This window comes from Terrapene carolina, unplaced genomic scaffold, assembly GCF_002925995.2.
Source record: "Terrapene carolina triunguis isolate 2854851 unplaced genomic scaffold, T_m_triunguis-2.0 Scaffold67, whole genome shotgun sequence".
Lineage (NCBI taxonomy): Eukaryota > Metazoa > Chordata > Testudines > Emydidae > Terrapene > Terrapene triunguis.
Window position 1 is genome coordinate 32,491,203 of NW_020664418.1, and position 23,549 is coordinate 32,514,751.

At 39.6% G+C, this 23,549-nt stretch overlaps 1 protein-coding gene across 1 annotated transcript in view; it reads right to left on the reverse strand.

Moving 5' to 3' along the window:
- The window catches only part of CEP152 (centrosomal protein 152), a 46,968-nt gene that overhangs the window by 3,374 nt on the left and 20,045 nt on the right, over positions 1-23,549 (reverse strand). Inside the window, exons 10-25 of the mRNA XM_026648304.1 lie at positions 22,193-22,340; positions 20,381-20,472; positions 19,225-19,388; positions 18,102-18,309; positions 17,039-17,167; positions 16,787-16,917; positions 16,484-16,612; positions 16,187-16,322; positions 13,950-14,141; positions 12,960-13,247; positions 12,086-12,217; positions 10,827-11,477; positions 6,747-6,921; positions 2,788-2,967; positions 257-347; positions 57-163 (exon numbers count right to left, since the gene is read on the reverse strand). Coding sequence (XP_026504089.1) covers positions 57-163; positions 257-347; positions 2,788-2,967; positions 6,747-6,921; positions 10,827-11,477; positions 12,086-12,217; positions 12,960-13,247; positions 13,950-14,141; positions 16,187-16,322; positions 16,484-16,612; positions 16,787-16,917; positions 17,039-17,167; positions 18,102-18,309; positions 19,225-19,388; positions 20,381-20,472; positions 22,193-22,340 — 2,953 coding nt within the window. The remainder of the gene's footprint in view (positions 1-56; positions 164-256; positions 348-2,787; positions 2,968-6,746; positions 6,922-10,826; positions 11,478-12,085; positions 12,218-12,959; positions 13,248-13,949; positions 14,142-16,186; positions 16,323-16,483; positions 16,613-16,786; positions 16,918-17,038; positions 17,168-18,101; positions 18,310-19,224; positions 19,389-20,380; positions 20,473-22,192; positions 22,341-23,549) is intronic.

The window sequence follows — 23,549 nt, forward strand, 5'->3', positions numbered from 1 at the left end:
GATGAGAGTGTGATTTGCAGTTGTGTGTGTGTGAATTTACTCTCATTAGCACTTACCCTTAATTTTGCCCACAGCTTTAATATATTGTGAGCGCATTTCTTCCAAGCCTTTTACACCATCACAGGAGGTACAAGGTTTTGAAATAGCCCCCTCTGACAATGACCTGAAAGCACACAAAACATGCAGTACTTTATAACTACAAGACAGGTAGGATGACTTCTATGGAAGCCAGTTTGTTCAGGCTTTTTAAAAATACCTGGGTGGTGTGTTGTATGTTTTCAGATCTTTGAGTTTCATCTTCATCTCACAGTTTTCTTCCATTAGAGCCTCTAGGACTCTCTCATTTTCTACAAAAACCAAGACAGTTAATTGATCTGTATGTTTTTAATCCATTTAAACATCTTCATAAACATCTTCATGTAAAATTACTGCCTCTGTGATAAGAGGTCAGTGTTTCAAAGGCAGCTACAACATGCCATGCCATCAAAATGACATAGTTAGGAACTAAGTAGACCATAGGTCATTTGAAGTCTGAATATAAAAGCAGTATGATGGACTCAGTGGTGGTGTAGACAGGTTTTTGTAAGTAATTTTTACTCTTAGCTACAGGCAGAAGTGCAGGGATGTTAGAAGGAAAAAGTTGGGGAGGAAGAAAGGTTATTTATAGTGCAGTAGTTGAGACTTCTTTGGGATGGGAGAAGGAAGAGAACATTTCACATATTTTACACTTCACACATGCATAATGGTATTTTTAACAACCACCAGCTGACATTCCAAAGGAAGATGGGATTCGCTGTGTATGTTTAATCTGACCGTATACTAAAAGTCATTTAAACACGGTCAGAGTTTGCACACTGAATATATTGGGGGGGCACAGATTCTAATCTTCACCTCTGATTCAATCAGTGCACATTGGCTTGTGCAGTTAAATATTCTAGTGGGCCAGGCCCATAAAGTCTGCAATGGCACAAGCTAAATGCACAGGAACCACTGGCTCCGTAAGCAAGATATGCAGTGAGTGGGCATGCCTCTTACAATAGTGATGGAAGTGGTTGTCTTGCTGGGGTAGACAGGACTGAGTATAAACATTCATCGTGACAAAGCATCTAGCACACTTTTCTATATATTAAAAAAAAAAAGCTTAATGCGACAACTGTGACACCAGGTGGGGAGGAGAGGTCAAGTGAAGCATGTTGAAAAACGTTTACTTATCTTACAGCAACTGGAGTTTAGAGATGCTCTTGTCCATAGGGATTCCACTGTAAGTGTGGCCATGAGCCCGGATCTTTTAGCTAGCAGCGTCCAGGGGGGGGATGTGCATGCACCTTGTTCAACCTCAAAACTCCTCACAACAAGGGTATAAAGGAGGGTATAGAAGTTCTGCCTAAATCAAGATTGTACGACAATGATGCCAAGCTGAGCATCTGATCTAGAAGCTGCCACAATGGAGTAATATCTTTGAGTTTCATCTTCATTTCAGTTTTCTTCCATTAGAGCATCTCTCATTGGTCCATCTTTGGCACCCTGGGCTCTAGAACCAGCAGAGACTTAGATACCAGAGATAAAGAGACACGTCAAGGAAAGGGGACTCCAGTTCCAGAGTGATGGTAGGATCTGCAGGAGATGTGAAAGCAGCCTTGGAGGACATAGCAAGCAGTAGCAATATCAATGGTATCATGACTGATGGTACCAATGGAGGAGTTTCAGCAGAAGTCTTATCAGGATGAGGTACCAAATGAACCTGTAGTATATGGCACTGATGCTAATGGTGCTAAGGAAGCAATGTCTATCACCAAAGATAGAGGACAAAGTGCACAGCAGAAGAACATGATTCTACAGTCTTTGAAGTTTCATGTGCCAATGCAATTTTCAAAGGAGCTGGTTTAGGTAAGCCAGAGGGGCGATGACTTTTAGAGAAGGCAACTGATCCAAGCTCCATCCAGAGATTTTTGCTCCTTCCTACCTTGAGTATCATGAGCTGTTTGTGTGCACTTAGAAAAAAAAGAGTTCCAAATGGCACACTTGCTAGGGGCACGAGACTCCTCTAAACAAAGCAGACATTTTGTATGTGCATCTTGGGCAGGTATAACTGTTTCTAAAGCAGGGAAAATTCTAAAGCCGGTCCTCTGCCATTGGGACCTACTCCTCAGTAGCAAGGTAAGCTTCTAAAATGAAAGGGAAAAAGTCGTGTGGATTCCCCCCCCTTTTTTATTATTATTGAAGTCACTCTCTCTTTAAAGCTTATTAAAACTACACTAAGACTAAAACTAAGCTATTAACTCTAAAACAATCTAAGGACTACAGCAAAGGAGGAGAATAGTGGGGTCTGACTCACTACCACAGGCTGTGAGAAGGAACTGTGTGGCGGTTGGGACCGCTCAACTCTTTATACCCTGCAGAGCACACATGCAGCCGCAGTGGACGCTGCTGGCTAAAAGGTTACAGGCTCATGCACACCGGGCATACACGCTTATAGTGGGATCCAGGTGGACAAGTGCCCGAAGAACATCCGTGGTCAGTAAATTTTCCTAGAACAGTCCCATTCAGAGACCACAGAATGAATCGAAATGCTGATCTCTGTGCTAGTCCCCAGGATATAAAGGTTCAGAAGAAAGTTCTGTGATGAATGATTACTATTAGAAAGTGAATTTATTAGGGCTGAGAGTTATTTAGACATGTACCATTACAGCGGCTGCACTCTACAGCTCAAAGATGAAGGACAGATTCATACAACCAGCACGAAATGAAACTATTCAGAATTCTATGTAGGTGAGTAGAGATACTAACCTCGGATTTGCTCTACTTTAGCTTTGTGTTCCCTTACTGCAAGCTGGAGGTGCCTGCAGGCTTTCTCCAGCTTTCTTTTTAGATCCTGGCATTCTCTCTCCTTTGTTTCAAGCTGTTGGCAACAGTGGTCACAGCAAAAATCTTCGTGAGACCAAAGGTTCCTTTTCTTACATTTCTGATCTGCGATAGTAATTACTACAAGTTATACATCAGCCATAGAATCAAGAGAACCAAAATCAAGCATATTATTTCTAGGGTTTTAATTAGATATTCCTTTACACCCTAGGAAAGTGTACACTATTTATCTAACTAAAACTCTCATAAGAGGCTATAGACACAATCCAAATGTAGTATTTGTTACAGGGTCTATACATTTTGTGTCTTTTTGTGCACTGCAGCCACAACGTACCCATCCCAGCAGTGCCATGAGTGTAGAGGGAGGTACCACTGATGCAGACAGTGGGGTGGATTTGGGAACTATATTTTTTTAAAATAAATTCTAGCAGGGCTCTTGGAGCATCTCAGGGAGGCACTCCCAGCTGGAAAGGATCAGATGCAGCTGAGTCCAGTTAGGTTAAGAAACTTAAAGACAGGCTGGGCTACTTCCCGGAGAGGGAAAAGGGCTGCTTTCTACAGCCAGGAGAGGGAGCTCCAGAAGCAGAAGAGCTGCACTGGTTATATATACTATGTTGTGTTTAATAGATGGTTTGTTATTTTGGTGGTGAAGGAATTTAAGCCGCACTACGGGCATAGGGCCAGAGACTCTCATGGGTTTTGTTTCTTTATGTTCTTTTGGTAGCATAAGAACTCTAAAAACAAACATGAAACCCCAGAGAGGGCTTTGTGCATTACCTGGGGGCCTCCTGTGATGTTTCTTCAGTGGTTTGAGCATTGGCCTGCTAAACCCAGGGTTGTGAGTTCAATCCTTGAGGGGGCCATTTAGGGATCTGGGGTAAAAAACTTTCTGGGGATTGGTCCTGCTTTGAGCAGGGGTTGGAATAGATGACCTCCTGAGGTCCTTTCCAACCCTGATATTCTATGATTCTATGCACAGGCCCTGACCCTGCCACACTGTATACAAGACCTTTGGGAGCAAGCTACAACATTTCTGGTTAACTTAAAATACTATAAAGTCAGATTATTCTAGAGCACTAATTCCATGATTTAAAAAAAAAAAATCTGAACTTTGTCACAAATCAGGATTCACCCAGCATGACAAAATATATTTAACAAGAACGTGGAATTCCTTGACTCATACGCGCCATGAGGGAATGCTATAGTTCAGGGGTCGTCAACGCGGTGCCTGCGGGCGCCATGGTGCCCGCCGGGGCATCCATGTGCACCCGCCTACTGGCCGCTGGAAATGCGGCCACCGAAATGCTGCCGAGAAGCGGCAACGTCAAGAAACGCTACCGTCGAAATGCAGTCGAATTTTGGTGGCATTTCGGCGGCGACGCCTCTTGATGACGCTGCTTCACGATGGCATTGCGGCGGCTGCTTGACGGTGGCCACGGTCCTCGGCGGCTAGTCGTCCGGCGACCGCCCCACGGAAAAAGTTGGGGACCACTGCTATAGTTCGACCTCCAAAGCATTTGTTTTTGCACGATTCATACCTGAGATCAGAGGTTTTGGTTTAAGAGCCAAAGACAGCGCCTATTTGCTCACATCCTGAAGACTGACTTTTTAAAACCAGAAAGCATACAACATTTTATTAAAAATAAATTATGTCACTGGATCAGTAATCTAGAGACCAAGTGCCATACACTCACTGCAGCGTTTCTGTTCTAATGAAATAAAAGTTTATGCAGTATCGAGACACTTAGTTTAAAGGGGAAAAATAATCAAGGTACATATTAAGTGTGCTACATCATCCATATATTCACTAATTATAGTAGAGTGTTTGCCCTTTGATTTCATAAGTCATTAAGGGCTAGATTCACAAAAGGACTTCGGTGTCTAAAGTGGCAGTAGTCGCGTTAGTCTCAGAATCAGGCTCCCCTGGGATTCACAAACCTCACACATGGCTTCCGCCAAACCCCATAGGCACCTAAACTCATTCAGCCTTTAAATTTTTGCAGTAAAACTTCCCTAGGTGCCTATATTTGTGTGTCTGAGCATACGCACTGCAGCTCCACACCAGGCATCCGGATACCTAAGTTCCAGTGTGAGCCATGAACTAGGGGAAGATAAAGCCTAACTCGTCTGCAGGGTCTGAGCCGGTAGGAATGTTCGGACTTTGCCTATTGGATTAGGCCCCCATTGGTGAGTTTAAAACAAAACAGCTGGGGAGGAGGAGAACGTCCCTTGTTACCCTAGCCACTGGGCTGAAAGTTCTCACCTGGGATTGGACAGTGCCCTGGTTCAAGTCCCACCTCCACTTAAGAAGGAAAAGGTATTTGAACAGGGATCTGCCACCTCTCCGGTGAGTGCCCTAACCATTAGGTTATGAGATATTCTGATGTGGGGCTCCCTCAGACTCTCCTATTAAAGCTGTTCCATTGTAGATAAATAATTTTTAAAACGTCAGTGGAGCAGAGGGACTGGATCCTGGGTGAGTGCTTGCACCACCAGGCCACAGAGTCAGTCTCTCGTGCTTGCTGTCTCTCTCTGGCCCATTATTTATCCAAACTGGGACCACTTCAACAGGAGAGACTGAGGGAGTCTGTAGCCTATGCTAAATAGAAATTAGGTTTTGGCCTAAATTGGCCTAAGCATAGAGGAGACTGGGAAATTGAGGTTGCTAGTGTGAGAAAGTTAGAGATAAGTTGGAGACAATAAGATGGGAAAATTACAATTAGCAAAGACATGACCCAAGATTATGCTGTGGTTAACTGGTTTTAGCAAGGTTTTTAATAAAATGGTTTAAAAAATTGAGAATGTTTTATTAAAATGCTATCTATATTGATAGTATGGGAAGGATGTTGCCATAGATGTTAATTTAAATAATATGTAATGTAAAGAATCAATAAGGAGGTGTGGAAATAAGACTATAGTAATGGTTAGGCTAAATGTTAATTAGTATTATAACAGATTATAAAAGGAGTAGTTTTGTTAAAATTGAGGAGAGCTCCAATTAACATTAAAAGAGTACCATTAGTACCAAACTAATCATTTTTCTTTTAAATAAAATTTGATTTGACCAAAGTGTCACCTAGAGGTCCTCTACTAAATTAATTTTCTATCATTTTCGACCTAGAGACTCGAACCTGAAAACTAAGTTGGGTTTTATTGTATCCTTATTTTTAACAACTTTATATTAATTGGAAACATTTCAACATAAAGGCTACAATAGGTTACAAGCCCCAATCAGAACATCCCATAACCCAGTGGTTAGGGCACCCACCTGAGAGGTTCAAATCCCTTCTTTCCCTCAGGTGGAGGGAAGACTTCAACCAGGGCCTCCCAAATCCCAGGTGAGTATCCTAACCACTGGGCTAAACCTTATCAGGGAGCTACTCCTACTCCTACTCCTCCTCTTCCCATCCCCCGCCCCCAGCTTCTTGCTAAAATGTCATAGGAGCCTAACACCAAGGGTTTGTTTGCAGCAGAGACTCCTAAGCAGAGGGAGGCACCTCCCTGCGGCCTGGACTTAGCCAGCTATCCCAAGAGAGGTGCTGGGCATAGCACACACCCAGTCAGCTTGGCATCTCCCTTTGGCTAGTTTAGGTGAGGAGCTACCAACCATGCTGGCTTTTGTGAATCCCATTCTGAGGTGCCTACCTCTCCCCATTCATTGTATAATGAGCCTAGGCACCTCACCCAGGTTTTGTAGATCCCAGTAATTTTCTAGCAGCCTAAAAGTTAGGCGTGGTGACACTCAGCATTGTGACGCCTATGTTTGTGAGTCTAGTTACAAGTGACAAGTGTTATTACAGAAGACTGATGCTAGCTAAAAATACATTTTATATGCTGCACAATGAAATTTACAAGATTTAACTGAAAAGCGAAACCAAGAATACCATTATCCATTTCAGCGTCTTGCAAAGGTGGCTGCCTTCTTAATATTCTTTGTATTTCTACTTGGAGTCCAACATCATACATAGGTGGTCTTGCCGTGTCCCCAGTTTCTCCTTCGCCGTTTTGCATGCAAGAGTGCTCTGTTTCTTTTAAACTGAAGACTAGTTCTTCATGTTTCTGTAATTGAAACCAGATATCAGGAATACTCAGTAAGTAGTACAAAACATAATGTTCATGGATACTTAGAAATAGCCACACCCAGAAACAGTCTGGGAAGCAAACACAAATGGATCATCTCACAATGCCTCCATTAGCTTTGAACAATTTTAATCTAGAGACCTATCAAGATGGGGGGAAAACCTTTATTGTAGTTCTAAAACTGCACATTCAAGGTAGAAGGAGAAAGTTACCCTATCGCCAGTTTACCAGTGTTCTCTTATTCATAGCTGCAGCTTTATTAGTACTTTGTCCTCCTGATGGTATTTTTGGTAAGCTTCAATTAGTTTCTGAATAAGGCAGAAATAAGCATAGCCTAAAACACGCTGAAACTATTCAAGGATGTGTCCAGTGGAAAGGAATTAGATCCTATTTATAAAGTTCCTGCTTGACTAGGGATAGTGGAAGGGCAGAAAAAGATAATTTCACTTTGTTTGTAGGTGTGGCAAATGTAATAGAAGAAATTGCTAAGGAATCCCAAGGAACTCATTGGATAGTTAAGTGGTTCAAATAATCAGTAGTTTAGAAGTTTAACTGAATATTAATAATGTTGATCATTTGCCCAGGGCTTTCACCAAGACTTTTGCCTCTCAAGGCTTGTCTACATGGCCCTGCAGTGCGGACTATAGGGATGTCAACTGCAGCATCCACTAAACTGTTGCACTGTAACTGCCCCCTGTAGACCCGGCTAGCTTGAACTAAAAGATACCTAGTGCATGTTAGCATAGTCCTGTTTGAAATGGGACTCATTGTTTAGACCAGATGTACCAGGCATAAGTAAAAGCTCCTGATTCTATGCATTATCAGTGAGAATATTTTATGGCTACATCAGAAAAGAATTAAATTTACAATTATTCATTTGATTGAGATTGGGGTGAGCTTTAAGCAGAAATTGGTTGCCCCACCACATACTGGTAGCAGGCTTATGACAAGTAGTTCCTTACTCACGTTCCCTTTCTTGAAGGGATAAGACAAATGGCAAGATGCTATGTGTTTTTGCCATGTTCTTAGATGATTCCCCAACTGATGAATGAGGTATTCTACATAATGTTGGGTGGTTATGAAAGTTCCACTGGTCTGCTCCCCATAATCAAAAGTGACAGCTATGATGGGCAATGCAGGAGAGGCATTTTCCAAATAAAGAATAGAAAAACAAATAAAAAGGAAGATTGATAGAGTATTGAGAGTTCTACTTCTGGCTTTGTGTGAGCCTTGTAAATTCTGCCTATTTCCTTTTAGAGGAGAGGGTAAGATGATGTTCAGGGTGGAGACAGGCAAGACAAGAATTTTTACTATCCTGGTAAAGTCAAGCAAGACTATTTTAAATCAGTGACAGTACATTTTCAAAAAATTGTCAAGCCTGTAGTAGGTTCTTTGTATGACTGATTTAAAATTGCCTTCTCTAATTTTTAAATATCAGAGAGAAGCAGAAATGGGAGATCTATGTAGTGTCTGAAGGTCTCAATAAAGCTAACAGAAGTAGAAGTGTTACACAGGTGTCATTACTACAAACAAGCTTGGAGGATTCATCCCCTTGGCATACCCAATATAGATCAGAAAAGTAGGAGAATTACTGGTTACTGACTAATCAGCCTGGTTTGTCCATTTGGCAATAGTCATATTGGGTATGTAAGACTGCATTCCAGGATAAATTTCTTGATGAAACAGTGCAATCAGCACAAACATGACACCAGGACCCTTAGCAACAATGAGATGTTCAAATTAAGAGTGCAGAATACATCCATTGTCAAATGGATGGAATTCGGTAACATCAAGATGGCAACCTGGTTTTGTGGAAGAATTAGACATTGAATCCAATACTGCTCATAGTAGTTTTACACCAGTATAATTCCACTGACTTCAGTGGAATTACTCCAGGTTTACAATGATGAGAGACAGAATCAGGACAAGATGATGTTGTCTGTGTGAATGCAGTATTATCTGGCCATTCAATCTTCTAGCTGAGAGCCCAATCCAGCTGCAGTTATTTACTGTTTATTTGTATTATGTTGCAATCCTCATACTTAAGGCTGCAAGTCTGTCATGGAGATCTCAGAAGTCAGATTCCGTGACTTTCCAGGAATTCTGTGACTTCGGAGGGCCCGCCAAGCACCCCTAGCAGTCCCCAGCCGCTCCCTGCGCCGGAGCACCCAAGATTTAGTCAGGGGTATATAGTACAAGTCATGGACAGGTCATGGGCCGTGAATTTTTGCTTACTGCCTGTGACCCGTCCATGACTTTTACTAAAAATACCCGTGACTAAAATGTAGCCTTACTCATACTATATCAGGAGTGGGCAAACTTTTTGGCCTGAGGGCCACACCGGGTTTTGTAAATTGTATGGAGGGCCAGTTAAGGGAGGTGGTCGTGGCCCGGCCCCCACCTCCTATCCCTCCCCCCCCCCCCCCCCCCCCAGGACTCCTGCCCCATCCAACCCCACTCTGTTCCCTGATGGCCCCCCCCCCGGGACGCCTGCCCCATCCACACCCCCCCGCTCCCTGTCCTCAGACCGCCCCCAGACCTCCGCCGCCCCATCCAACCCCTCCTCTCATTCCTGACAGCCCTCCTGGGACCCCTGCCCCATCCAACTGCCCCTTCTCCCTGTCCCGACTGGCCCCGGAACCCCTGCCCCTGACTGCCCCCTGCCGCCCCATCCAACCCCCCCTCCTTCCTGACTGCCCCCATTCAACCCCGTTTCTCCCCCGACCGCCCTGAACAACCACCCTGGATTCCCCTGCCCTCTATCCAACCCCCCCTGCTCTGTACCCCCTTACCGCACTGCCTGGAGCACTGGTGGCTGGCGGGGTGCTACAGCCGTGCCTCCCAGCTCGAGCCGGGCCGCGCCACCACCACCGCAGCACAGAGACCAGGTCAGGCCGAGCTCTGCAGCTGCGCTGCCCCAGGAGCTCACAGCCCCGCCGCCCAGAGCATTGCACTGGCAGCGGAGCGAGCGAGCTGAGGCTGCAGGGGAGGGGCCGGGGCTAGCCTCCCAGGCCAGGACTGGTCACAGGATGTGGCCCGCGGGCTGTAGTTTGCCCACCTCTGTACTATATGTTAGAACTGGAGAGCAAGAATAAGTATTTTGCTTTGTGATTTGAAGTGTTTGGGTGAAATCAATAGCATATGCTTCCAGTATACCTTTTATATACAGCTAGGGTAGGTGGCAGAATTCTGGGTTCATTCTTTTAAACTTCTATTCAAAAGATTACACCAAGTCTATATCAGCAGTTTATAGGATATAATGCATAAGAGTTTGACAGCTTGTAAAATATGCAAACTGTTGTTAAAGGAGATATTTGATCCTGTAGAACACAGAATCCATTTCTTTGACTTTGGAAGACAATTTTTGAAATTCCTCCAGATAAACATTCTAAACCAACTTCAAATCTATGAATGAATTTCTTGAGTTAAGGTCAGAAGGCCAGTCTGACCTCCTGGATAAACACAGGCTATAGAATTTCACCCAATTACCCTTATATTGAGCTAAATAACTTGCGTTTGACTAAAGTATATCTTCTAGAAGGGCATCCAGTCTTGATAGCAAGGGAGTTTGTTCCAGTAGTTAATCACACTCTGTTAAAAATGTGTGCTTATTTCTAATTTGAATTTGTCTGGCTTAAATATTTAAAATGTCACCAAAGCTATACCTGTAGTCCTCTTTTTTCACTTATTTATTTAAGAGGGAATCTTCCATCTCTTTTCTAAAGATTTAGGAATAGATTAGTAAGGAACTCAATCGTTTTACTTTTTTGATCCACAATATCATATATAATTTCTTGGGGGATGGGCAAAGTCCTATGACAGTTATCAGAGAAGTCCCTTCTCATGGTTGGCAAAGTTATATTTTTAATTTATAGAACTGTTACCTCTCTCCATTCTTGCCTGGCTTTTTCTAGAATTGTGTGCACTGTGCCTTTATAAGCCTTCTGTAGGGAAGCCTTTAGCTTTTCCTTGTATTGGTGGTTTAACTGAAGGGCACTATTGGAACATGTATCCTGCCAAGTATGCTCATTATTTCTGTTCTTGACTAGTTCTTCATGGATTTCTCCTAACAGGAACTCAAGTTCAATTAGAATCTTCTCCTCATATTGGTGAATTTCCTCTTGGAGTCTCTTTGTTTCCTGAGCTGCCCATTCTCGTTGCTTTTGGTCCAGACACATCTTAAGTTCTGCCTCTTTCTGAATCAGCAATTCATTTTTCTGCTTCACAAGATCTTCCTTAGCTATTACAAGCACCTCATTTATTTTATGTCTATGGTCATCTAAGAATGAACGGTAGTCTCGCTCATTTTGTTCCTGTAGCCGGAGGATTTCTTCTTGCTTTTCTTTGTTCCACTGAGCACGAGCCTGTGCTAGCTCTGCTTTAACAGTTGCAGGGATTTCTTCTCTCTTCAGCTCCAGTTCCCTTCTAAGGGAAATGATCTTCTCTTCAAGCTCTTTGGTTCTGGCTCCAGATTTCTCTGTGTTCTCAAGTTGTTTCTTCCATTTCTCTTCAGCTGCTGAAAGAACTAGCGATAGCTAAAGAATGCAAAATATATTTTAAAACAGTCTGTCAGCAAACCCTTAAGGATTTTCATGTTAGGTATGTTTGGCTATAACCACATAAACTTTAACAAACAGATGAACACTGTTTGAAAATGTTGATGCACACATTGTACTGTATTGCTCAGTAAGTATCCCTCCTACCTAATCAATGTGATATCCAGCTTTACTACATATTAAACATCTTGCAGAAGTCTAAGGAAAACAAAAAAACCTCAATGGAGTTGTTTCAGAAAGAACAATTACAGGTGTTTCTCCACTGCAGTCAGAAGAGTTTTGTAAGTCAGTCTAGATATCCTATTATGGATTTCAGTAACAAATGATTTGTCTCCGGCTTCCAGAAATTTGTTTCATCATTCTAATTCTGCTTATTTCCACTAACGGAGAAATCTACCCACAATTTTAAACAGAGTAATTTACTTCCCTAAGACCTCAGTTTAGCACAGCACTTAAGCATAGGCTTTGTTGAATCAGGGCCCAATTTTTTTTTTGCTGGAAAACTGAATTAAGCTTTTTTTCAAATTTTATAATAAATAAAATAAGCTAGTGAACTACCAGGCATCCTAATAAGTATTCTCTGCTACCTGTTTTGCTGCATTGATTTCATATTCTCTCTCCCATTTCTCTCGTTCTGCCTTTAGATTTGCTTTGTACTCTTCAAGTTCTGTTAATTCTTTCAGCCACCTGGCATGAGCTTTGGTCAAAGCTGTTTCTACCTTCAAAAGAGGAATGGAGAAAGAAGAGGTCATTTTAACCATTAGAGTTAAAACGTGGTTTCATTTTTAACACTGTGACGTTGTACATTAACACAAGACCAACTGAATTTCCATTTGAATTGCCAATGTTTACAGAGAGTAGAGTACCAGGGTTACTACATCTTTTTGTTTTTAAACAGTAAATTCCACTGCATTAGAGCTTGAGGTTCCTTTACCAAAAAAAGAGGAATTAAGAAGCATTAATTGTATTTTAAACTAATTAACCAAAAAAAAAAAATACATCAAGTGGTTTTGCTCAAAAATTCAGGAACTCATGTACTGACTCATTCTATTGAGTTACGTTACAGAGTTTATAAAACATGTTAAAGTTAGGCCAGTGGTTCTCTAGCTATGCTATTAGCTCTTTCATAACATTTTCAAAGTCCCAACACAAATCTGTTAATTTCTATAACATCAGGCAGAGGAAAACAGAAGTCTAATATTTTTAGAATTTTTGAGGCTATCAAATACAGGAAGTCGAAGTACTCAGGTAAGGTACGATTAAACCTGCTTTGTAATAAATTTCCTCTGCTTAAAACATATATTTAGGCTCAGCTTCTCTACTGCTTTGCACCTTATGTTGTCATTTACTGAGAGCAAGTAACAAGCAAGCATAAAACATTACCATTCTGATTTGGTAGCACCCACTTTGCATACGTTTGAACGCTGTAAAACAATTAACAGGGTGAAATGTATCTATTACCTGACTGGCAATATTTTCATGATGTTTCCTCTCCAGTTCTGTTTCAAGTTCTTTCAAGGCCTCTCTAACAGCCTTCTCCTTTTCTTTCAGTGTCTCCTCCAGTTGCAATTTTTGCTCCTCAACCATCCTTGCAATCTCCTTACTTGATGTTTCATCTGTTATGGTTACTTGGTCAGTTTGGCTGCCGCAATCTTGGAGTTCAACTAAAGCTTTCTTAGTTTCCTCTAGAGTTCGATCCAGTCTGCTTTGCCACACTCTTTCTATTTCCTGGATAGCTTGTTCTTTGATCTATATAAGAGAGTATTTTTTTAGAAGAAAAAATATTGCTGAAATACCTAAAAACTAGAATTATTACTGGTCAAATATGTAGTCTCAGTTGACGTGTACACCCTTCCCTGCAAAAAGAGAGTGACACCCATGCTCAGAGGACATAAGAAAGTTGTTTCTGTAGAGATAAGACAACCTCCATTTCTGAAGGGTTAGTGGAATTTAAGCTTCTTTAGATACTTTTTACCAGGTCCCATTAGAGCGCTCAAGTTAAACGTAACAAATCAATACTTAGGAGCATGTGGTTAGTAACAAAGGCAGAGTGCTTTTGTGTTCATGCCACAGTTTTAGAGAAGGTGATAGAAGATGTGCAAGTAAGTTTGCATAGCTACTAAAGCAAATGGCAAGTAGAAATGTTGAATCACCCATTCCAGAATTCAAGTGAAATATTTAGATGTGCTTATGGGTGCAGTTATTGTGAATTTTACATGTTAATTTTAAATTAAAGCCTGATCAAGATATACTGAGCATCCACAACTCCCATTGATTTCAGCAACTCAGTACTTCTCAGGATTAGGCTTAAAGGGACAGATCCTCAACTGGTTTAAGTTGTTGTAGTTCCACTGACTTTAAATTGAGCTATGACAGCTGAGGATCTGCCCTTAAGTGTCCATTAATAGAAGTTTATGAACTTCTTTGTGTCTATTAGTACAAGCCCCACACCTCTTTCTGTTCCTTCTCCCACTGGACTTTGGCTAATGCCACTTCATTTTCCACTTGCTGCTTAATATTGACTTCTTTTTCTTTCAGCCATTGGCTTTTTGCTGTTATAATAGAATTCTTGTGCTTTTCTTCTAGTTCAGTCCTCAGATGGTTAAGAGAGTCTTCTTTTTCTTCCAATAACTGTTTCTTGAACTAGGCAAAATTCAAGCATACAACTGAACAAACTTTAGCCAACAATAACATGCACCAGAAAGAAGAGATTGGAATGTGGAAAGAAACCTGATTAAGACTATAAAGTCTGTGCACTTTATCATTGATCTCTTGATGACAGATTTTCTTCTGGATTAATATTTTAAGATAAAGTGTGATTATTATCATAAGTGACTATTGTAAAAGTGACTTTTGAGTCAACATATCTGCTCCCAGTGTGTTTGGAGTCGCATCCATCCATTTATGCTGCTTTGCTAAAGAAGACAGTTTACACACCAATAGCCCCTTCAGAGTTAATACACCTATAGAAAAACAAAATAAATTGTATTCTACCTCATGAATAAAAGAAGTGGGTAGCTTTAATTCACTGTCATTATAGATCAGAAATAGAAAACACTTTTCAGATTCCAGATGGAGCTTGCCGTGTACGCAGTTAGAAAAATAACTCTAGCCTGTATGCTGAACAAGTTTGACATAGAATCAACTTGTACAGAGTCCCTTTTCAGATCATAACAATGCTAAATAGGATTGATGTACACAAATGAGCAGGTAGTGGGAGGAGCTACATCTGATGTCACAATTCTAACCATCCACTACATTTTGCATAGGACAGCTACGAGGAGGAAGAGAGAAAGCTTCACTGATCATGCACCTTTTCATGTGTGCTATCAGCTAGTGAACACAGCATTTTCTGATAGCTACATTCGTTAAATTTCTGATATAGCTGCACACCTACAAGACGAACCACTACCATAATGCACAGTAAAATAGTTTAAACAAAACAAAAAGAAGCCCAACACAAATTACTTTCCTCTTCATGTGCACCTCAAACACAAAGGAACTAAATTCATATTGCTGAAAAACCTCAGGTCAAGAGAAGTGAATTTCCATTAGCTATATTAAGCTATATAATTGCTTAAATAAATGTATATAGTTATAGTGTACCCTCCTATGTAGCAAAAATATGTACACTCGATTTGGTAAGGACTCTATTTAGCTGTAAATCAACATGCTTTAACGGTTATATCAACCAATGAAAATGCACCTTTCTTTAGCTAATAACTGAAGTACAAATGGAAAAGTTTATGAACATCAATGATTTAAATTGAAGCTTTCCACTTGGTGATTTAAATCAAGGTGATTTAAATCAGTTCAAAACCCCCAGCGTAGACACAACTATGCCAACATATGAGTGCTTCTGTCAGCATAGCTAATGTTATTCAAGGAGGTGGTGTAGATATGCCAGCAGAATTCCTTCTGTTGGTTTACGGTGCTTCTCCACTATGAAGCTATGCTGGCATAGCTATACTATAAAGGCTCTGTAGTGCAGACAAGCCTTGAGTATAAGCCTACGCGAGGATGTCCGCCCTAAGTGTGCAGACAGCTTCAGAACAACGACTCAAAAGCGTGAACTCCCCTGTAGCCTTTTAATCTTGCTGAAACATCAACTTTAAAGTCTAACAATGGCAATTCAGTGTCAGCATTAACTATTTAACTACTGATCCTTTTAGCAGATGGAATGGGAAAGGGGTATAAGTGAAGCCCACAAGAAGGTTGGACTTGGAAACTGTTGCAGGGAGAAAAATGCAGAACAGAACATAGATGCAAAGAAAGATGAGGGAGATAAACAGAAAGGAGGATATGAAGAGAAAGGAAATAAAGGCCAGAAATAGCAGTGGTCCTAAACAGGAACATAACTTTTCCATGAAACAATTTTAAATGTGACAATAAGGTATGAGTAAACAAATAAGGATAACCAAAGTTTAGGTACTATGTAAAGGCTATATTCTATCATTTCTCTCTGACGCAACTTCCCATTGGCAGCAGGTATTCTGCTATAGCTCAAAGTGTGTACATAGATTTATACCCTGGCCCATGAACAAAAAACAGAAGTGGAACTCAGCCCTTCACTCCTGATGGAATGCATCAGCCAAAAGGAAAAGTAATGAAATTCAATACCTTTCTCATACTTTTAGTTTAGATACAAAGCATTCTCCAATGTTAATCAACGATATTTTCTCTTGTACCTTCTCTTCCTTTGATTGCTGCTCTTGTTCAAGTTTCTTCCTCAAAGTGGTTTCCAGTGTGTCTTTCTCTCCACAGACTGCTATGTAACATTCCTTCACTGCAATCATCTCCTTGTTCAACTCATCCATGTCAGCCCTTACATAAGTCATTTTAAATTGTTATTCTTTAAATTCACAAACACGATCACAAACTGTTCATAATTTATAAAGGAAATTATTTCAAGTGTGACTGAAAAGGGCCACTTCATGGTAGACCCTCAGTCTAATTAAGGACGTCAAAATTGATAAAAGACTTACTTTAACTGTGAGACAGTCTCTTCATAAGCCTGAATGAGTTGTTCTTTTTCTGCAGCATGCCTCTCCATGAGGTCTTCCCGAAGCTGGGCTTTTGTATCTTCATGGTGTTGCTGATAGGTTCTTTCACACCTAGGATGGAGAAAAAAGTTAAAGCTTCATTCAACTGTTTATGTACAATTGCAGCTGAATTTTTTTTTGGGTAATAAACAGGAGGTCTAATGCCACCATCTCTGTACAAAGGTGGTACAAGAGGACCTACGCAGGCCACGCGGTTAAAGTTGGAGGTGCGTTTAACAAAGTTACCTGTCAACGGCTTCTTGTTTATCCCGATCAAAGTCCTGAATCATTTGTCTCATTTGACTACACAGATCTTGGTTTGCAATTTTCAGTTTTTCCTCACTTGCTTTAAGCTCTTGAATACATGAACTATAGTTCTATACAAATGAAAGTCAAAATCATGAAAAGAAAATTTTAAAGAATGCATCCTAATTTACATTTTGGACAATTTGGCTGGTCTTTTACTTTTTTCCCTTAGGGCAAATATGACAAACTCACCTCAGCCTCTTGTTGTAAATCCTGATTCACTTTTCTAAGTCTCAGAAGCTCTTTTTGAAGATAATTATCAGAAGCAGATGGAGTGGACCACAAGGTTTCAGTCAGATTTTCTACACTACTTATTTTAGGCTATCAAGAAAACATAAAACTAAGTTGGAACAAGTCTTCAGACATACATGTAGACATACTTGCTTTAGAAGTTAACATGTTAAGCAAATATTTTTCCTTGATACAAATAAATAAATAAATAAGCAGTAAAAGGCAATGGCTTCACTGCAAAATACAGGACACTATGATTATAAGTATTCAGCCCATATGACAATCTTTATGATTCTTTGTAAGGTCTTCTGGGTTCATTCGAGAAGCATACGCTCAATGCCCTGTACCAGAGTTGAATGCCAACTACCATCTAATTGAGACATCAGGCCTTTGCAGGGTATACTTTCATTCCCCACCATTCAGGCCACAGTTTGCACATGTAATATGTTGGGTAGTAATGGCTTTCTTCATATTACAGCAAGTTTGTCTGATTTATAAAAGCCACTTTACAGATTAACATTCAATATGGGGGAAAAAAAAGTAGTATGGGAGAAATGCTACAATGACCCAAATGATTGCTCCTTCCTTGTACAGTTTGCAGTTTTCAGCTAAAGGCTGCGATTTGCTTTCCTCCAAGGAAACCGAACTCTCAAGAGAAGTTTAAAGTAATCAGTCAATAAAGCTTGCAACTATTTGTAAGCAAGTTCTCATACCAGAAACTCAACTGAAAGGCAGCACAAACTATCCAAGTTCTGGTGGTAGTTTAAAGACATCTGCCAGTTATTTCCAATTTCTCTGATGCTACTTATTCTATTTCTACATAATAGTAATCCCTTCCGTAAGGTTAAGAACAGCTTCATTTACTTGTTGTAAATGTAGTTCAAAGAAATTACTTGTAACTGCTGTTCTCAAGAGAAAAACGAGAGATCACTTATAGGTTTTGCTTGGTTTACTTTAAATCCAGTGAGTTTTTGCCTTGTTCTATTAAGTCCAAATGCTCAGTGGTATATTTAAATGAACAAACCTCATTCTCGTTTGCGGTTTTATCTGTTTTCAACAGCTGCTTGAGTTCTTCTGTTGTCCTCTGACAGTCTTTAAGATCATTTTGTAACTGAGAAATCTGATTTCTTTTCATTTTGTTACTGCCCAATAAACGTTCCATTTCAGTTTTCAACTCTAGGATGAGCTCATCTTTAGAAAGTTCTTTATCCAAATCTCTGTTCTGCACAGTACTGTTAGAGAAAATATAGCCAGTCCGATTTTGTTAAAACCTGTGACATCCAAAAGCTTAGAATAGAACAAGCAGCAACTCTACTTTACTTTACTAAATCTACCAACAATAGAACAGTTAAAAGAAGAAGTGTAAGAAGACAGCTCACCATGAGCGAGTACCTCAAGCAATGCTAGAAACTATGTTTGCTTTGTTATGATGTTACCTGGAAAGGACTTCAAATATACATTTAATGCATTATCATTATAAATATATTTCAGCAACTGGTCTATTCAACGGATTAGAAAACAAGTAGCTGAGTTTCCAGGATTAAGAAGTCATTTCCTAAAACTGCTTCACCCCTGCACAAATTGAGCTATTGTGAGCTATAACTAGTGATTAGTTGGTTAAAATATTGTTTTAAACAAGTAAATAAGCAGTCCCATTTTGAGTGTCCAAATGCATTTGTACATATTTCTGTAGGCTGTTCTTGAAGACCAAGAATTTCAACAGGTAAGGAATGGTTGTCTTTTATCTGCAATAAGACACTTTGCTCAGTGTACAGATTTATCATCCAAATATTTTCCTGTACTCCTAATATTCATACTACAGAGTCCGCAGACTACTTCTGTAGCCAAATATCAGAAAGATCTGCACGTAAGCATGGTTCAAACTGAGCAGAAGGTGGGCGCTGTTTCCCACGTTAGAATAATCTATGGTAATTTATTAGATATGCTGAGGGGACCAAAGTGAAGAAGAATTCCACGTTTGTTATAAGTACTCTGCTGCTAATTTAGTGAGGTTTTTAAAAATTATTACATATAATAATTTTGTACAGACTGCATCTTCTACTGTAGACTGATCTGATGCATCATTTGTATAACCTGTTTTAGTACTTTTTTTTTTTTTTTTTGCTAGAATGATAATCACCCAATACCTTTGAAATCTTGATTTTTTCCAGTTGACTTTTTTAATACCCAAATCCACATAAGAATCAGTCATGTCCACATGAAGTTCTCCACTTGAGTCATTCAGAAACACCCCAAGCTTAGCAGCAGATTCGTACAAAGCAATTTCTTCCTTTAGTTCTGTTAGCTCTTCCTAAAAAAGGCAAAATAGTAGTATTATAGATAACAGGTCAACTAAGTCAAAGCAAACCAGGAAATCAAGCCTTTTAGGCCCAACAAGAATTTCCCCAGATAAGTCACTAAAAATAAAACAAATTTCTCAAGTTACTAAACTAATTTCTGTATTTACAGTCCATACACATTTGAACCAGCAAGCATTGCTTTAATTCTAGAAACACATGGTTTGTTTTGCCAGTACCAGTTATTACTCAATCACCTATGTGATAGCCTCTTTACTATACTATAAGTTGCATTAAAAACCAAGTGGGGAATATTTCTTACTCTCACTATATGTCCAGTATATTACAGAGTTCTTAGTATCACAGCTAGCATTCAGATAAGGGATGGTTTCAAATTCTTATGTCCTTACCTCTTCCTTTTCTTCTCCCAGTTATCATGATGGGGATCTCTCTGTATAGGGGGGAGTGCAGTTTAGCTGCAGTAGCAGCTAGGAGCAGTGAGAAGATTCATAGTTTCAAAGATGGCAGGATTTTACAAGTTAAATATCTGAACTAAAAGGAGAACATGGACTTCCAGATATAATTGGTAGAGGCATTCTCCCCCTTCGCTCATGATGGTAATACTTGCTCATGAAAATAAGCTTCAGAACCATATTATACTTCCAATAGTCCCTACTTATCCAATTAAATTAGATATTTCTCCTCCCTCTGGAAACAGGATTTGAATTTTAAATACTTTCCATTCTTCTCCCACCAGCACACTAGTTAAACACATTACGTAAAGTCTGCCCTGCTGAGACACATGTATCCCTGTGTTTTAATGAGCAAGTCGGGCATGGAATATTCACTGTGACTCGGGAGAGCCAGTCTCCTTTCAGTAATGGGAGTACCAACTGATACATTCAATGTCCATGACATGTCCTTAAAGTGCTTCAGCCTAGCAGATGCTTACCCTTTATACCCCCTCCCTTTTCTAACAAAATATTTTTTCATAAAATAAATTAACCTGCAAAGTCTTGTTCATGTTGTTGCTTATCAGCTGTGCAGACTGGGCTTGCTGCAGTTGTAATCGTAACTGATTTGTCTCCTGTATTGAACCTATAGAGAAAGAGAACCCTTACCGTAAGGAAGATTACTACTGAAAATTCACCATTAAAAGTAAATATATTGACTATGGCAGTAGCCCTTACTCCATTTACTATGCTCATGAACTCTGCTATTTTAAAATACAAGTTATAAAGATGGAAAAAAGGTTTTTTTGGCTACTTGGAAAAGAAGGTTATTGCAGTTCTCAGATTTAAACAGCAGCTTGTTCAAGGCTCAGAAACCCTTATTTCTTCAGGGTTTTTTTTTTTTTTAAACTGGTAGTTTTAAAATAAAAATTAGGAGGAATAAGACATGTCAAATGTTTGCTTTTCTTGTAACTAACCAGGAGCAAAAAGGAAATTGTGTGACTATGCCAAAAAACAGCAGGAACAAGGCTACCTTGGAAAAGAGGTTGAAAAAATTCAAAAATAAAGACTAATTTTATGAAGTTGCCAATTTAATATTTTTAAGGGTATTCCACAGTATTCCATCACTCTTTGGCTGGCCGACTGCATCCCACTTAATACTACCTGTTACGTTCATAATTACTTATTGCTTTATTATAGAGAATTAACAAAAAAAGATTTTTCCCCTCCATTTGGACTTTTTCTACCATCTCCTCATCAAGAAGGCCTCTTGTACATATGTACATCAGAATTCTCATTTTCAGCAGGTTCTTAAAATGGGATCCACAGGAAAAGGAGAGGCATGTCTCTAATAGTATATTATTTTACTTAAAAAACCAAACAATTAAATAAATTCATCATGAGACATGCTGGTCAAAAGACGGTGAACTTCAAGGCCATCTACAAATCACTTGCAAGTATGGAAGCAATAGTGCAAGGTTCCTTACAATGTCTGGCTAATGCTCCTCAATGTGGCTCTTAAGAGACTGCCTGGAACTGAAAAGTTGGTTTGTTTTTCCTTTAGTTTCAAATCCTTAACTCTTCTATGGAGATAGCATTCAATGGTATTCTTTTTGGCAAACTACAACAGGGATACGTTGACACCAGTCCAGTAAGAAATGAACTAAGGTTGTTTACACATAAACTGGCATTGTTTTGGGATTTGTTTGTTATGTTTGCTTAATTATTTTAGTTATACCAGTGCAAGTCTGTGGGCAAGCACTATTTTGGTTTAAGAGAGGCTTATTTTGACTTAGCTTCATTCACACATTTTTATTTTTAAATAAACAGTATTAACAAACCCAAAATAAGCCACTCAAACCAAAACCTGCACACAAATTTGCAGAGGTTTAATGAAGTCCATTTGAAAACACATCTAGCTAAACCACTGAAAGTGTGTGTGTAGACAAAGTCTGAAACCACTAGCCACCAATTAAATACTCATGGCTTTGAGTCATTATTTATCTGGGCCAAGTGACAACACTATTTCATCACCAATCTCCTAAACCATCCAGTGCCCTGAGGCACAGTTTTTAAGAAACTGGACACAGCCATATTGCTGAAGTTAGTGTTTATCAACAGTCAACTGTGAAGTAGTACAGGGGAAAAGTTTTACACATTCATGCTATGTATCTTGCACTAGGAGTTTGCCCTAACATTTCACTTCAAATCGAGAATCATTTAATGAATTTCAAATATATGGTTAACTTATTTCCTCCCAAAAAGTCGAATACGTGTTTATTAGTCACGCTGCACCTGTTATGCAATTCTATCCTTATTGGAAGTTGTTTCTGCCAGAGCAGATAAGGTGCATGCACAACACTAACCTGTTTGCAGTAAGTTTGCACACTGCTTTTGGCTTTCTTCTAGGCTCCTCGTCAGTCGATTGATTATCTCTGTTTTTTCTAGTTTGCTTCCTTCTAGCATTCTTTCGAGTTGCTTCACATGTTCCCTTAGATTACAGCAAAGATCCTTCTAATGAGAGATTTTTCAAGTTACAAATTCATCACTCTCACAGGCAGTAGTCTAAATAGTCATCTAGTAAAATTTAAAATACAATTAAATTAAGCATATATCAGAGATATTCAGACAATTCTGATAGTGGTTTTCCTTAGTTCATAAACATAGTAGAGAAAGTATGATCGAAATGCTTTTAAGCTACAAAGCCTACCAGAATCTCAAGTTGCAGTGGGGGAGGCCTAGGTTGGATATTAGGAAACACTATTTCACTAGGAGGGTGGTGACGCACTGAAATGGGTTACCTAGGGAAGTGGTGGAATCTCCATCCTGAGAGGTTTTTAAGGCCCGGCTTGACAAAGCCCTGGCTGGGATGATTTAGCAGGTGTTGGTCCTGCTTTGAGCAGGGGATTGGACTAGATGACCTCTGAGGTCTCTTCCAACCCTAATATTCTATGATTCTATCATCAGCTCATATCACATAACCTAAACACTGTCTTCATTGCAAAAAAAAAAAAAAAAAAAAAAAAATGTGCCCCTTAACATCAAGAAACCTACTTTGATGTAAATGTTAAGACAAGTAGTTTTTACCTCACCTAGCTACATCAAGGTAAGCCCCAGGCAGGGGTCATAGGGTTGACCTCAACTAGCTACACTGAGGTAAAAACAACAGCACCTTGTTTCTGCTAAAAATTGTATATTGAAACAGCTATCTTGATGTTTTTTATTTTTCAATGAAGACAAAGCCTTAGCGGCAGAATGCTTAGTGGAGGAAAGAATGGTGACACTAATATAATGCCTTCCAGTTCACAATCAGTTACCAGTTAATCCTCAACAACACTCCAAATGAAGTATGTTTTTCAATATTATTTTTACAATTTAATTTTGTTTCCCACCTGCAAAAGAGTTTAAGCGAGGGAAACCAGTCAGTTCCTGTTTTCCTGGGGCGTGCTCAGACCACACCTCAGTTTAAAAATTATACATCAACTATAAGAGTCAATTCCTTAAAAGTGTAACAATACAAAGAGTTGATTAAGGTGTGACCCTACCATGTGCTATAACTGAAAGAAATTAGAGAAGTCTTAGGTGTTACTTGTAGCAATAATAGTTAAAATCTTTTCATGTAGAAGTATTGGGTGGGGTTTTTTTTTTTTGTTAAGTATCTAACTAAAATCACACTCAAATGGCTTTGTGGACATGCAAGTCAATGTTTATAAACATATCATA